Source organism: Rhamphochromis longiceps, linkage group LG7 (genome assembly GCF_057381845.1).
Source record: "Rhamphochromis longiceps isolate RC_006_pf linkage group LG7, R_longiceps_female_GT1.1, whole genome shotgun sequence".
Taxonomy (NCBI): Eukaryota; Metazoa; Chordata; class Actinopteri; order Cichliformes; family Cichlidae; genus Rhamphochromis; species Rhamphochromis longiceps.
The window spans coordinates 68,346,266-68,362,920 of NC_140563.1; the positions used below are offsets into that span (position 1 = coordinate 68,346,266).

Genomic DNA, 16,655 nt, shown 5'->3' on the forward strand with positions numbered 1-16,655 from the left:
GAAGAAGAGCAGGTGAGACATACATGTTAGTCAAATCGTTGCTTACCAAAAGTATCACCGTATCATAGGTCCTCATGTATCTCGTACCTAGTGTTTCTTTTTAGGTTTGTTATTTTTCAAATTCTATATTTATTAAGTTATGCAGGCTTGTTTGCACAACAAGGCTAAATAATTATATAAACTTTTCTCAATCTAAATAGTGGACTTTGGTAGAATTAAAAAAATAGTGTAGTGCAGGTCTATGATGATTTTTAGTGCTACTATCATCTAGTTCTGATTCTGGTTCTGTCTTTGTTAAGTCCTAAGTAGTCCTGATTTTGAACTCTTGTAGTCCTGTTTTAATTCTGGATCAGTTCTGGGTCTGGTTGAATTGGGGTTTAGTCCTCGTGTCTTGATACACCCCCGACTTTGTTCTGCCTTGCTGCTTAATTAAAAAACTAGTTTAAGGTGTCCTGCACATGTTATATATATATTTTTCCCTATATGAAGTCATTCATTATTGAACAAAACTCAAAACAGAGCCTATTAATCTTTCAGTCATTTCTAAACACCCCCCCCCCCCCCCCCCCAAAAAAAAAAAAAAAAAAATCCCACATGCATACTACCCTTTAGGGCTAAGCCCCGGGTGTTTCAAATGTCTGGCTCCGCCTCTGGCTGAGGACACACTCAGCTGTTCGAGTGTGTGTGGTGAGTTCACTGACCCACTTCTGCACAAAAGCCTCTCCTCTCTGCTCGTCTCCTGCTGCACCACTGAAGTCCAAGGCAGACATTTTTGCACTTTTTTCCAGCGACTACGTTTCTCTCCGTGTACTATACAAACAACTTTTTTTGTTTGTTTGTTGTTGTTTCACTTTGTTTTCTTTGTCTTCTTCTGTTTTGCTTTTTTTTTTTTTTTTTTTATTTTAAGCAAATGAATCAAGCTGAGTGTCCTCTGTCAGAGCTGGTTACCTGTCCAGTCTATGCCGTCTGCTGTCCACCTTTTTTTTTTTTCTTTGCCTGTCCCGTTTGGATCTTTTTGCCATTTTTTTGCCATTCACACGGGACAGACATGACTGGGAGAAAGAAAGAGAGGTATGGAAAGAAAAACAGCGGGGAAGAGGAACGGTGATAAAGGGCAAAAAATAAAAACCAACAAAACAAACAGACAAAAAATACAAATATCAATCACCTGGATCACCTGTTGAGAAAGAAGAAAAAGAAAACAAGCAAAAAAAGAGAGCAATAAAATAAACAACATCATCGCGATGATCTATGTGAATATGACAGTAAATACTAAATATTAAACATTATTGTGCAGCACGTAAGATCGACAGTGCACAGTGTGCTTTGAGGTAGGAGCCAAAAAGGGTGTAGTTTGTGGGTGTGATCACCCGTGTGTACACCTGTGAGCATGGACGCGCTTGTTTTTAAAAGGTTCCTTCATGTAATGATCTGCTAGAGGGTGTGGGGGGCCACAGCCCCGTCCTGCAGGGCATGAAGCAGGTATGGAGGAGATCAAAACTCCAGACATCCAGAGGCCCCCAGAACACAAGAGACCAAGGAAGACCAACAGAGGGGCAGCTGCGCCACTGTCCCAGAAAGAGCTGAGGAGAGTCCCAGATGAGGGCTCACTCAGCAGCCGCGGAGCAGAAGCCAGGGGGGGTTGCAGTGACGCGCCTGTTATGCCCTTGAGTCAAAAGTCAGCGGTTGGTGTGTGTGCTGATTGAGCCACATAAGCAGAGTGATAAATAAGCTCAGAGTGAGACATCATTTTCACAAGAGATCTTTGTATCCTATGTGCGGAAATGGCGCGAGGGAGCGTCCTGTTCACTAACCTATCTTTGATGTACCCTTTCGCTTATGATGTCGTGAAAAAGTGCTCCGGCAGTTATTAAATAGGGACTAGTTCATGTTCACGCTAAGAGTGCTCTACACGTTCGCACCTCGGAAAACGTTCGTCTTTGTGAGTATTGACATGTGTAGAGACAGTCGTTATGTGTGTTTACATGGAGCGAACTGTATGCTGATGTAATGTACATGTTAAGCTAGGCTAATCGGCAAGTTGTTATTAAGATGTGTGTTAACCAGCGATTCATTTTCATTTTTTCTCATGTTCTAGTTACATAAAAACAAGAAAGTCAAGCCTTGTGTGGAAGACCTCTTCTATTTGTTCGCTAGCTGTCTAACCTCACAGGGTCACGTGTCGTGAGGGCAGCATAGTAAAAAGACGAAGGAAAAGACGCCTACTCAGCGGGTTCAAACATACAGAGCTACTTTAAGCAACATGAGTCTACGCTCAGGAAGAAATTACCTAAAAGACTACGCTGCTGAAGAGCTAGACGAAGCAGCCGGTGGTGAACAGCAACCAGACGTCGCCACTCAACCAGCTACAACGCAGCAACGGTCTCAACCATTCGACACCAAGTCGCAGCAATCCAGAACCTCGACAAGGCGTTCTCAACGGACATCCTCATCAACAGCTTCTGCAGCTGCAAGGGCCTATGCCAAAGCTCAAGCAGCACGAGCTCAACTGGCCTTCGCTGAAAAGGAAGCTAATGCAATGAAACAGAGAGCTGAACTGGATGCTCATCTACATGTCCTCCAGTGCCAAAAAGCAATAGCCGCAGCTGAAGCAGAGGCCTCAGCCTATGAAGAAGCAGAGATTCAGAGCGGGGAGCTCTACGGAGAACTTTGTGAGGAAGCTGAGCCCATCAGTACAGTGCACCGCACTAACGAATATGTTCAACAACAATGTGAGTTACTCTACCCAGACACTCAGCACGACTCAGCACAGCCTCCTAAAGGAAATTGCAATGAAGTAGATGCACAAGACAGTACACAAATAACTAATCCTTTTATAACCAACACTCAGACGAAAACACCACCTGTAAATAGAGAAAGGAAACAGGAGCAAACAGTGAACACTGGTGTAGTCGACACGTACTGGTCCAACTCCACAAAGCACACCCCCAACCTTAACAACTGCGTACCTGAATCAAGTGAAATGCAACAGTTTGCAAAATACCTAATTCGCAAAGAACTAGTCAGCACAGGTCTTTTGCAATTTGATGACAAACCTGAAAACTATTGGGCATGGAAAACCTCATTCATCAGCGCAACCAAAGACCTAAATTTGTCTCCAAGAGAGGAATTAGACTTGCTAACAAAATGGTTGGGTCCAACATCATCCGAACAGGCTAAGCGCATTCGTGCTGTACACACCCTCAATCCTGCTGCAGGTGCGAAGATGGTCTGGCAACGCCTTGAAGAGTGCTACGGCTCACCTGAGGCTATTGAGGACGCACTCTTAAAAAAGGTAGAGGACTTTCCCAAACTCACAAACAAAGACAATGTTAAGCTGCAGGAACTTAGTGACATCTTATTGGAGCTTCAGTGTGCTAAACAAGATGGCGCGCTCCCAGGACTTGCTTACCTGGACACAGCTAGAGGAGTCAGGCAAATAGTGGAAAAACTTCCCTTCAACCTACAGGAAAAGTGGACAACTGTAGGAACACAGTACAAGGAGACTCATAGTGTGTCATTTCCTCCTTTCTCAGTTTTCACACAATTTGTCCAGCGGCAAGCGAAAATGAGGAATGACCCAAGCTTTGCTATGTCCAAGGCCAACACCCATGTCCCTTCTCCCACAGAAAAACTGAGGTCATATAGTCGCAAACCTACTGTGTCAGCACACAAAATGGACATTACGGCAGAGCCGGACCAGAATAATCTCAGTCCAAAGAAAATGGAGGAACCGGATCGCCAGTGCCCAATCCACAAAAAACCACATCCACTCAAAAAGTGTAAGCTCTTTAGAGACAAACCTATTGAAGAAAGACAAGCCTATCTCAAAGAGCACCACATATGCTACAGATGCTGTGGGTCTGTCCAACACATTGCAAAAAACTGTAAAGCAATGGTTAAGTGTATTGAATGTGACAGCCTCAAACACTTATCTGCAATGCATCCTGGTCCTACTCTTGCCCCTAAGAGTACTACACCAGGAAACCACGACAATGAAGAGCAAATCGAGAGCTCACCTTCAGTCGAGTCGAAGTGCACAGAGGTATGTGGCCAAGGTGATAGCCCACGTTCATGTTCTAAGATCAGTTTGGTCAAAGTGTATCCCGCAGGCCAAAAAGAGAGAGCTATAAAAATGTATGCAGTAATAGATGATCAGTCCAACAGGTCACTGGTTAAGTCAGAGTTTTTCAGCCTTTTCAAAATCAATGCCAAACCCACTCCATACACCTTAAAGACTTGCTCTGGCAGAGAACAAGCCTTAGGTAGGAGAGCTGTAAACTTCTTCCTCGAGTCCTTGGATGGAGAAGTCAACATCCAGCTACCCCCTTTAATTGAATGTGACTCTGTTCCAGACAATAGATCTGAAATACCCTCTCCAGAGATTGCTCAGCATCACCCACATCTTCTTCCAGTGACAGATAACATCCCACCTGTCGACCACCACGCCCCAATCCTTTTACTCCTTGGAAGGGACGTCATCAGGGTCCATAAGGTACGTGAGCAAATCAACGGACCCAATGATGCACCATACGCCCAAAGGCTAGACCTGGGTTGGGTTATTGTGGGGGAGGTGTGTCTAGGAAAAGTGCACAGTCAGTCAGAGGTCAATGTCTATAAAACACACACCTTAGATAATGGACGTGCATCCTATTTTGAGCCTTGCCCAAACACAATTCACGTTAAAGAGAATTATGGGGTCACTATGAATGCAACCTGCATCACAGACAATTTGGGACACTCTGTGTTTGTTAGATCTGAGGGTGATAACAAACAAGCCATGTCTATCGACGACAGAGCATTCCTGACAATAATGGACAGTGAAGTTTATCAAAACCAAGAGAACAGCTGGGTTGCACCTTTACCCTTTCGCTCACAGAGAAGGAGGCTCCCTGACAACCGAGAACAAGCCCTAAAACGCCTCTGCTCTCTCCGAAAGACTTTGGAAAAGAGACCAGAAATGAAAGATCACTACATCCAATTCATGCAGAAAATGTTGGATAACGACCAAGCCGAGCCTGCCCCTCCTCTGCCACTAAGTAAAGAACATTGGTATCTGCCCACGTTTGGGGTATACCACCCACAGAAGCCACAACAAATACGAGTCGTGTTTGATTCAAGTGCAGAATGTGATGGAATTTCGCTCAATCAAGTGCTTCTTGGCGGACCTGATTTGAACAACTCCCTATTGGGAGTGCTGTTGCGCTTCCGCAAAGAGCCCATAGCCCTGACAGCCGATGTGCAGCAAATGTTTTACTGCTTCGTTGTGCGCGAAGACCACAGAGATTATTTGCGTTATCTGTGGTATGAGGACAATGACATTACAAAGAGCATAGTCGAGTTTAGAATGAAGGTCCACGTGTTTGGAAACAGCCCGTCACCAGCTGTCGCCATCTACTGCATGAGACAGGCAGCACGGCTGGGTGAACGAGAACACGGATCTGATGCAAGACAGTTTGTTGAGCGTCAGTTTTATGTTGACGATGGTCTCACATCAGTCGCCACGCCAGAGGAAGCAATCAACCTGCTCACAAGAACGCAAAACATGTTGGCAGAGTCTAACTTGCGCCTCCACAAGGTGGCATCAAACTGCAGTCAAGTCATGGAAGCTTTCCCTGTTGAGGATCGTGCAAAGGACCTGAAAGATTTAGACCTAGGAGTAGACCCTCTTCCAGTTCAGAGAAGCTTGGGACTCTGTTGGAACCTACAATCTGACAGCTTCACTTACCAGGTGTCAAATGAGAGCAAACCATTCACACGGAGGGGAGTATTGTCGACAGTTAATAGCCTCTATGACCCTTTGGGATTTGCTGCTCCCATAATAATGCAGGGCAAAGCATTACTCAGGGAACTGTCATCTGATGGAAAAGACTGGGACACACTCTTACCCCCTGAGAAACAGGAGAGGTGGGACTCATGGAAAGACTCTTTGCAAGCCCTTGAGAACCTCCAAATACCAAGGTGCTACAGCCCAGGTACGTTAAGCACAACGAAAGTGAAAGAACTTTGCATTTTCTGTGATGCCTCCACTGTCGCTATAGGTGCAGTAGTCTATCTGCGTACAGTTGACAGTGAAGGACAGTGTCATACTGGGTTTGTGATGGGGAAGTCTAAACTCGCACCCCGCCCCGCACACACTGTACCACGCCTGGAACTATGTGCTGCTGTGCTCGCAGTGGAAATGTTTGAGCTCATCAGAGACGAGTTAGACATTAAAGTAGACAATGTGACTTTTTACACAGACAGTAGGATTGTGTTGGGGTACATACACAACACCTCCAGACGATTCTACATGTATGTTGCCAACAGGGTTACGCGCATTAGAGCATCCACCCATCCGAGTCAATGGCATTATGTACCAAGTGAGTTAAATCCAGCTGACCAGGCCACTCGGTTCATTCCAGCAGCAGACCTGCAGAACAGTACCTGGTTCTCAGGTCCACCCTTTCTGTACTCTGACCCACACACAGAACCACACACTGGTCCTTTCACGCTCATCGAACCTGAAAAAGACAGAGAGATACATCCGGAAATAAAAGTAATGAAAACTACTGTAGCAGAGCCACAGTTGGGTTCTGACCGTTTCAAAAAGTACTCAAACTGGATCACTCTTTGCAGAGTCATAGCCAGACTCATTCATGTAGTTACATCCTTTGCACAAAAGACAAGTGGGCAAAGGGGATGGAAAGGTTTCAGTGAGACACCGAGCGTCCAAGAACTCACCCGAGCCCAAGCAGTCATTATTCGAGCCGTCCAACAAGAAGCTTACAAAGGGACGCTTGAAAACATTAAAGAAGGAAGGAAGGTCAGTGGCATATTTGATGCACTCAAAAAGCTCAATCCTGTAGTGGACAAAGACAGTCTCTTACGAGTCGGTGGACGTCTTTCCGCTGCCGATCTCACAGAGAATGAAAAGCACCCTCTGATTATCCCATCTACCAGCCACATCGCCATGCTAATTGTAACTCACTATCATGAACGAGTGGCTCATCAAGGAAGACACATAACTGAAGGAGCTATCCGTGGTGCTGGGTACTGGATAATTGGAGGGAAGCGGCTTGTGTCATCTGTCATTCATCGGTGTGTCACATGTCGCAAGTTGCGAGGCAAAATGCAGATCCAGAAAATGGCAGACTTGCCTGCAGACCGAGTCACCCCTGAACCACCCTTTACCACTGTAGGCCTAGATGTATTTGGGCCATGGACTATTGTGACGCATCGTACAAGAGGTGGTTGTTCCCAGAACAAACGTTGGGCTGTGTTATTCACATGCATGTCAACTAGGGCTGTGCATATCGAACTGATAGAGACTATGTCTGCTGATAGTTTTATCAATGCATTAAGAAGGCTCTTCTCTATTCGGGGCCCGGCCAAGTTTCTGCGCTCGGACAGAGGCACGAATTTTGTGGGCGCTTGTAAGGAATTAGACCTAAACTCAGGAAACAAAGCAGTAGGAAAGTACCTGCAAGAGAGAGGGTGCGTTTGGACTTTCAATCCCCCTCATGCGTCTCATATGGGAGGCTCGTGGGAGCGCCTTATAGGCGTTGCCAGGCGCATTCTGGATGCAATGTTGTTACGAACTGAACAAACATGTCTTACTCATGAAGTGTTGTGCACCTTCATGGCCGAGGTGATGGCAATTATTAATGCAAGGCCTCTTGTCCCCATATCCACCGACCCTGACAGTCCTGCAGTACTCACTCCAGCAGTGCTACTAACGCAGAAGATGAGTGCTGTGTCCGCCCCACTTGGGAACTTCTCATCAGGGCAGCTGTTTGGGAAACAATGGAAACATGTTCAACTCCTCGCTGACACTTTTTGGAAAAGGTGGAAGGGAGAGTATTTATCCACCTTACAAGGTCGTGCAAAATGGACAGAGACTAGACCTAATGTCAAAATAGGAGATGTGGTCCTGCTAAAGGACCTCCAAGCCAGCAGGAACGAATGGCCCATGGGACTAATAGTAAAAACATTCCCCAGCAGCGACAAGAAGGTCCGAAAAGTGGAAGTGCGGACTGTAAAAGATGGGACTGTTAAAATGTTTCTCAGACCAGTTTCAGAGATTGTTGTTTTGCTTGCAGAGACTGAATGAATATTCTTCAATGCTAGATGATGTTTGAATATGTTGTATTGATGTTTATTGTGATATAATGTGTGTATATCAAGCGGGGAGTGTTATGCCCTTGAGTCAAAAGTCAGCGGTTGGTGTGTGTGCTGATTGAGCCACATAAGCAGAGTGATAAATAAGCTCAGAGTGAGACATCATTTTCACAAGAGATCTTTGTATCCTATGTGCGGAAATGGCGCGAGGGAGCGTCCTGTTCACTAACCTATCTTTGATGTACCCTTTCGCTTATGATGTCGTGAAAAAGTGCTCCGGCAGTTATTAAATAGGGACTAGTTCATGTTCACGCTAAGAGTGCTCTACACGTTCGCACCTCGGAAAACGTTCGTCTTTGTGAGTATTGACATGTGTAGAGACAGTCGTTATGTGTGTTTACATGGAGCGAACTGTATGCTGATGTAATGTACATGTTAAGCTAGGCTAATCGGCAAGTTGTTATTAAGATGTGTGTTAACCAGCGATTCATTTTCATTTTTTCTCATGTTCTAGTTACATAAAAACAAGAAAGTCAAGCCTTGTGTGGAAGACCTCTTCTATTTGTTCGCTAGCTGTCTAACCTCACAGGGTCACGTGTCGTGAGGGCAGCATAGCGCCCGTGAGCTCCGCCGGCAGCCAGCTGCGCCAGAGTGACCGAGCCCGGGGGTGAAGACTCCAAACTGCCCTCCGACGCCAGGGGTGAGGTTGTACACCCTGATGGTCTTCTAGATGCCGTGTAGCGTGCCCACCAGCGTGTATGTGTTATGAGAGTGTGAGTAATGTGAATGTCTAAGTTGGGGGTTAAAATTGAGGCACAGGCAGCCAGAAGGGGACAGAAGGGGGGATGCCTGCCCTGCACTCTGGTGACACACCTTTACCCCAAGGCCCTGCATGTGTGGGTGATTGTGGTGGAGCGGGAAGAGGGAGACAGCTGGAGATGGGGAGGGAAGGAAGGGAGGGGTGGCCTGCTGCCCACCCTGTGTGCAGCACGGTGACTACAGATGTTTGGCTTTTTTATGAAGTAAATTTGCACATTTGTCCAAATAAAGATGAGTGATAAAGAAAATGGAACCATGGACTCGTGCAGGGATGGGACTAACTAACCAACCAATGGTTGACTGACTTCAGATATCTGGAGACTGCAAAGCTGCCCTGGTGGCACATAGTGACTCTTATTATACAAAGTAAATGCTTAGATTTTTTCCTTTAATTTGTCACCTGTTTGCATATGAATGTTGGTACATTTCAGTAACTAAACTTTCGCTTTTCTTTTTTATGTTTTAGTAACTAGTTATGAATTCTACAGCCTTCCTCAGCTTCACTTGTTTTATGCTTTAGTAATAAGCGAGTAAGTGAGACAGCAGCACTATTGTTTGTCTTGGCACAGACTCCACACCCAGGGAGAAAGGAGCAGCTGCCAACAGGAACAACCAGGCTGCACAGAAGACCTGACAGTAGTCCAAATGTGACTGCCCAAGGCAACTGGGCAACCACAACTGGTCTTGTGCTGTGATAGAGGTTAATGAGATTGTCACACTTTCTCTGCCCATTCTAAACCATGTTCTCTGTGAATAGGAATTTTTCTTGTAACTATTTAAAGTTACAGCACACGGGTACAATAGTTCAGTAAAGTCATAAATAGAGGCTGACTGCTCTCATTTCTCATCACGCCTGTTATGGACTGAGTAATAAATGAGTCTGGAGTTTGGTGGACGGCCTCTGCCTCCTGTGCCACAGCAGCTCTGAGCTTTGGGAAGTGTCGGAGGTCTAACTGGGTTTGTTGTCTTCGTGTTTCCAAGTGCAAATGTTTTAGTTGATGTTTGATGTTTTTTGGCTGTCATATCTCTCCAAACTAGCCATAATTAGGAATTATAAAAAGCTTAGTTTGCATGTCACATTTAAAGAAATAAATAAAAAAAATTATATTTATATAGCACCTTCTAGAGAGAGTCACAAAGTGCTGCACATAAGATAACAAATAATACAAAGGTAAAACAGACAATATAAAACAGGCACAAATTAACCAAAAGCAGTTTTAAAAAGGTGAGTTTTGAGTTGTTTTTTAAAAAACAGCTACTGAGTCCACAGTTCTTAAGGTTTGGGGGGAGAGGGCCACAGTCTCGGGGCCACAGTGGCAAAAGCTTCACCCTTAGTTCTCATCTTAGCTTGTTTTATAGCAAGTAAGCCCTGATCAGATGACCTCAGGGACCTGCTGGGGACATCGGGCTGTGGCAGATCAGAGATGTAGGCTGGTGCCAGTCCAGGCAAGGCTCTAAATGTCAAGACCAGGGTCTTAAAATGAACTCTAAGTTCAACAGGAAGCCAGTGTAGCTGAAATAGCAACGGTGTCACATGTGAATACTTTGTTAAAAGCCTGGCTGCAGCATTTTGCACAGCCTGCAGACGATCCAGGGAACCTTTGCTTAGACACATAAACAAAGAGTTACAATAGTCCAAGCGTGAGGAAATAAGCAATCTCAAGTATAGCAATCTCCAGTTCAGAGTGAGATAAAATAGGGCTTAACTTAGCCACATTTCTTAAATGACAAAAACAAGACCGAACCAGAGAATTCACATGCCCATCCAATGTGAGAGTCAAAAGTGACACCTAAAGTCCTGATAGAGGATTTAACATAAACTGAGAGAGGACCAAGGATTAATATGTACAATAAGATGAGAAGTCGTCATCTTCACTGAAAATATTGGGTGAAGTTTGCACATAATCGTGGAAGTTGACCATTGAAGAACACTAAAACATCACAGATCTTGTATCTTGTATTTAATGAGACTGGCAAAAACACGTCGTACAGCTGGTTGCTGCCAGGCCTTCTGCACTTAAGTTCTTCATCCCAAATTTAGCAGTGACTCAAACAAGATGATGAATATGAAAGTGAAAAATTGTTCTTTTGTGAACGGTGGCACACGTTTCAGAAGACTACACTGTAATCATTTAAAATAAAAATGGCTTATAGTTCCTTAAGAATCATATTGCGAGTAGTTACACAAGCTTTTAACTCTCATTAACTCTAGCAGACTTGTTGACCTGTGCTGATCATGCCTGTCCCAGAGCACAGAGGCAGAGACCCCGAGGCTGAGTGCTCGGGTTTATTGTTTAATAATTCATTACTTCAGCTCTCTATCTAAGCGTGCCTTCATGTCCACACACACACACACACACACACACACACACACACACACACACAGAAATGTCCTGTGAATCTCTTAAATGGTTATTGCTCAATCTTAAATTTATAAAATGAGGCATTTGAACTCCTGTCTGGGAAATTAACTGCTCTGAAATATCACTCAGTACATGCAAGCAATTTTCTGAGGTGCTTTTACCAACAGTAGTGACAGCTGTAGCTTTGTTCATGCACAAACTTTCTTGTAGAATTGAACCCTCAGGAACTGGAGGGAATTTGGTTTGATAAGAGGAAAACTGCTACAAACTGCTGCAGAAAAATAAGTGGGACTAAAGTTTTGTTGTCAGTTAAGCAGCCCAATGAAATGGAGAAATCTTTATTTAACTCAAATCCTTATTTTTCTTAATACCAAAGCAAATTTAGCAGTTACCACTGTTTCCAAATAGCAGTGGTAACATATTATTTTAGTAAAGAAAATAAATTAAAACAAATAAGTGAATAAATAAACAAATAAATATCTATTTTATTTTCTAATTTTCACTTTAGCCTTGCTGCAAATTTTAAAGACCTCTCTGCATTGAATCATACCTGTTATTAATCTCTGTCTCTCTTACACAGCATGTCTTCATCCTGTCTTCCTTCTCCTACAGCAGATGGCCCCGCCCCTCCCTGAGCCTGGTTCTGTCGGAGGTTTCTTCCTGTTAAAAGGGAGTTTTTCCTTCCCACTGTCACCAAAGTGCTTGCTCATAGGGGGTCATATGATTGTTGGGTTTTTCTCTGTATGTATTATTGTAGGGTCTACCTTACAGTATAAAGAGCCTTGGGGCGACTGTTGTTGTGATTTGGCTGTATGAGTAAAACTGAATTGTATTAAAAATTGCAGTCCGGTCACTTTTAGCCCTTAAGGTGATGGTTAGTGGGCTTTAACCTTTCTTGATGGATCATCAATCAGAAGTCTGAGTCAATAAATAATATTAATATTATTCCATTTATTCCATCCATTAGTGGATCAAAACTTTCATCCTTTGGACACCAAACACCTACAGAATTTTGTGACAGTTCACTTATATTGCCTGTAGGATTTGTGCACAACATGGTATAATAGTCCATGCTCTCTGTGTGAAAGTATTGGACCAACCTGCAGTCTAACACGTGAATGACTGTTGCTGTGTCTTAATCCAGCTGTTACCGCTGCTAAAATGTTTGGCTGTAGGTTTGTCTGTTGTTTTTTCTTTTAATTAATAAAATAAATACCAGTTCCATCTAGTTCTGACCCATGTTGCTATATTCCTCACGCTCTTCCCATCATTCCTTGCTTGGTTTCTTCCCCGTTTCTCCTTCTGGCACAGCTGTGTAAGAGGGCTTTATTCCATGAGAACCCATTATGGGCAGACAGCTAGCGTTTACGCCTGTCACACCGTGGACGTGCATGCGTATATATTCATCTGTGTGTCTGCAGTGGTGCCGTGGGGGGAGCAGGGCAGTATAGCTTTTAAATGTGCCTTAGTATGGGTGTGTCATCCTTCATGCTTCTCACCAATAAAGCTATAGTATGCTTACCTGCACCCGTCCTTTCCTCATTCATCCTCACCTCCTAATCTGCCCTGATGTGACGGGATGGCTACACTGACTATAATGTGACTAGCGGCACAGTGGTGGCCATCATTGCCTTTTACATATTATGAATCAGGCCTACATTACTGCTGTCGTCACCACTTTCTCTTACATGGTGCATAGACAGGCTGTAAGACCAGCCTTGTAACTCTCCATTAACAGGTTGCCAAATCATCCCTGCACTCTTTGACAGCTGAGAGCAAAAATAGAGTTTCTGAAATAAAATGCTTTGGGGCAAAACTCCACAGGGAGCTGTTCTACCTTCCTTTCTTTCTACACCCCTAACACTTGAACTTTCAGCTAATACATTAACAAAACTATTGCTAAACACACTATTCAGTAACCTTGTTACATTTGTTATTTTATTTGTGTGCGATCTACAGTGAAAAGTAATAAAGGACCTATAACTGAGCACCACGGCAGATAGGCAGCAGATGGTGTTCAGTAGATTAAGCTAGCTGGGTGCTACTTGCTAAGAAATGGAAATGAAAATCAGAACTAGAGGTAACTGCAGAATCAGTTGCTAATTGCTGGTGAGCTGCTTAGATTCTTAGCAGGACTTCTTGCAAAGCTTGACAGCTCTTGGAAAGCGGGCAAATCCCAAAAAGGTTAGATCGTGGAACAAACACGGCAGCGTGGCTACAGTCGAAGCTAAAGACAAATCTAAGGTGGTTGGCCAAAGTGCACAGCACTGTGTTTGGTGATTGCCATTGTCTTTGATCCCAAACTCATCTTTTGTATCAGGAAACTGCTTAAAACAAGGCTGTTCATGAAGAATCACCTTAACAAAGAAATGATCAGAAAATCAATATTAATCAATAAAATGTAAAGAAGAAAATACTTCATCAGTCTGATACTTACAGGTTTGGTTTGGGATACGTTTGGAAATGGCTCTGTACCATTTCCTGTGCAAAGAACATCCCCTTCTAATGACGACTGCACACTAAAATCTTTACCCGAAAGTCTCTCAAGCAATCAGACTGCAAGCAGAACGTCAGTGAAAGAAGCATCTTCCATCAAAATCCACCTTCGTGCTCCTTTACAAGTCAGACTGAAGCAACGGCATATTGTCTGCATCACTGAGCAGCTGATTTCCTGTTGAATGGCTCTCATGAAGAAACTTCAAGAAACTGGAAAACTGGCTGGATTGCTGCCACTCAAGCGTACCCTAGAAACCTGTTTTCCCTCTGGGAGATGAAATCTGCTCCTCTCCAAGAGCTGTCAAGCGTTGTAAGAACTCCTGCTAAGAATCTGCCATCATCATAGTCAAAGGAGCTTGCAAAGAAAAGCGTCTGGACTTCTTTAAGTTGCTTGAAGACGTTTCACCTCTCATCCGAGAAGCTTCTTCAGTTCTAAGGTCAAATGGTGGAGAGTCCCAGATATAAACCTAGTGGGAGTGAGCCCCCACAGAGGGACAAAAGGACCCCCTGATGATCCTCTAATCGCCTGAGCCAAGGTGTGAAACTGGGTGTGGGTCCCAATCAGCCAGAGTTTCGGGTGAGTTCATTGTGAAACCTGGCCCCACCTTATCATGCGAACTCCTGAGGTCAGATGGCCCAGGATGTGAGTGGGCGTTCAGGCATCTGGGGAGGGAACTCAAAACTGGATTATAGATGGCAGACAGCTGGTGTCGTAAGCCCCGCCTCTGTTCAAAGATGGTCGCTCACAGTGGACATAGATGGCTTCTTTCACTCCTCTTTCAAACCATCTGTCCTCTCTGTCCAAAATGTGAACATTGGCATCCTTGAAAGAGTGACCTTTGACCTTTAGATGCAGATGGACTGCTGAGTCTTGTCCTGTGGAGGTGGCTCTTCTATGTTGTGCCATGCGCTTGTGACCATCATCATCATCGTCTGGGAATCTGTGGGAAACCCATAACTGTTGGAGTCCTGGTACTCCAATACTTCTTTTGTCCACATTAGTCCAACATTTACATCAGTATATTATATTGCCATATGGCACTGGCATATGTTGCCCGTCTGTTCCCTTTATAATAATATTCACTTTTCTTTGTTACCTTTGAGATTCTGCCACCCTGTAGCCATTTCTTCATATCTATATTACATTCATAATTATTTTTATCTTTCTCACTTGTCAGATAAAATAACTCATCCTCTGATTCTGATTCAGAAAAGCTTTCGTATTTGCCAAAACATGGCAGATGCCATTGTAGAAAGCTCTGCATACAGCGACTAATCTATGAAGAAATAAGAAAATCTCTAAATATATTGTTACGAAAATTGAAATTCGTTCTCCATTCAAACGTCAAAACACAGAGAAAAAAATCCCGTGAAGCAACAGAGGCTTGTGTTATAGTGCAGCTTAATTCCCACTGAGAAGAAAAAGCATGATTCAATCCATCTTTCTATTGTATGTCATTTAAATTAGATACAGAGACACATCCTCCCACTCTTTGCATCCATCACCAACACAAAGCTTCATGTTTCCAAAAGAACTCACAACGGATTGTTTCCTCCATTTCTTTCTATCAGTATCAAGAGATTTGTTTTTGAACACTGAGAAACATTTTTCACAGCACTAAAAAGTAAAAACTCTGAATTAAACTGCTGACAACGTTTCTGATAGGTGCAGTCTGGTAATAACTGCTTCCCTTTTTCAGTTACAAACGAATAAATCCAAAGCAACAGAGGAAAAGAAAGGTGAAGACGAGAGCAGAGGAAGGGTGGAGTGGGTGGAGATGAGTGGCAGAAGGGGAGCAGCAACGCTGAAAATGCGGAGTACAAGATGTTAGTGTTTTGTTGCGGACAAAAAGACAGCTGAGCTAGAGTGTCCAGGACAGACGAGTAGAAATGAGTGCATCAGCGGGACAGCTGAGCAGTTTGAAGAGACAAAGTTAGAAAGGCGAGGCTGAGATGGAAGCAGAAAACATCAAGGTCCGTGTTGCATCAACAGGTCAAACCACATCCAGCTAATCGCTCTTTTAAATAATATTTAAATATTATTATATTTAATAAAGTTATGTTGAAACCAAGCACACCATTGTTTTTCTTGTGACATTACCAATAAGTGTGATGTGTCACATGACCCTCTTCCTATTGAAAAAACAAAAGTTGTATCCAAGATGGCCGACTTCTAAATGGCCACCATGGTCACCACCCATCTTGAGGAGTTTGCCCCCTCACATATACTAATGTGCCACAAGCAGGACTTTAATATCACCAACCATTCCCATGTTATTACGCTGTATCCATATAAATGGCCCACCCTGTATATGGGAATCCCACACAAGACCAAGATGCTTATATTTCCTCAAAACATTTTCACTGGATTGATAGGTGGATGTAACTTATTAACTGCTATTGAGGTCCAAGGCCTCTGTGAAAAGAAAATTGAGCAACTGAGTGAATAATAGTAATTCTATTAGATACACATACAACTTTATTATCTGAGTAAATATAAAAACCTTGTCTTGAATATTTTTCTCTATATAAATGAACAGAAAATAAACTGTCCATGAACAGGACCCTGTGGAACACCTCTTTTGTTCTTTAGAAAAGATGGTTTGTCATTGAGAAGAGGTCAGGGTGGATGGATGGGTCAACCAAACAATAGACAAACACTAATTGTGTGCTCCAAATAGTCTGATTCTTAACGTTGTGTTGGTTTCATTGTATCCATAATAATCCAAACTCTCATCTTGAGGGTTTTTTTTGGGTGTGTGTGCATTAATGTTTTCATAGAGATAAATCAACAAAACACACCTGCTTCACATCGAGACCTATATGATTGTTCACTCTGGAGGACTTGTTGGTACATTATGCAGTCAGAGTGAAAAG

The 16,655-nt window shown here is 43.6% G+C and overlaps 1 protein-coding gene and 1 long non-coding RNA gene across 2 annotated transcripts; both read left to right on the top strand.

The window, feature by feature from the left end:
- The first annotated feature begins 1,664 nt into the window (after window positions 1–1,664).
- LOC146666846 (uncharacterized) lies at window positions 1,665–6,069 on the top strand. Its single transcript, XM_085410998.1, has 3 exons — window positions 1,665–1,942; window positions 2,099–5,907; window positions 6,042–6,069. Exons 2-3 carry the CDS (start codon window positions 2,264–2,266, stop codon window positions 6,067–6,069), a joined length of 3,672 nt encoding a protein of 1,223 aa, XP_085267124.1. The 5' UTR covers window positions 1,665–1,942; window positions 2,099–2,263.
- A 1,160-nt stretch (window positions 6,070–7,229) lies between these two features.
- LOC146666847 (uncharacterized) lies at window positions 7,230–12,510 on the top strand. Its single transcript, XR_014912813.1, has 2 exons — window positions 7,230–8,458; window positions 8,615–12,510. It is a non-coding gene; the product is annotated as an uncharacterized LOC146666847 (long non-coding RNA).
- The last annotated feature ends 4,145 nt before the right edge of the window (window positions 12,511–16,655 follow it).

What these genes read in the sequence shown, in the direction of transcription:
- LOC146666846 (XM_085410998.1), top strand. Translation starts at nt 2,264, where the DNA reads ATGAGTCTACGCTCAGGAAGAAATTACCTAAAAGACTACGCTGCTGAA. An exon ending in CCCCCTGAGAAACAGGAGAG is followed by an intron (nt 5,908 to 6,041) that starts GTGGGACTCATG and finishes CTGTCGCTATAG; the next exon opens with GTGCAGTAGTCTATCTGCGT.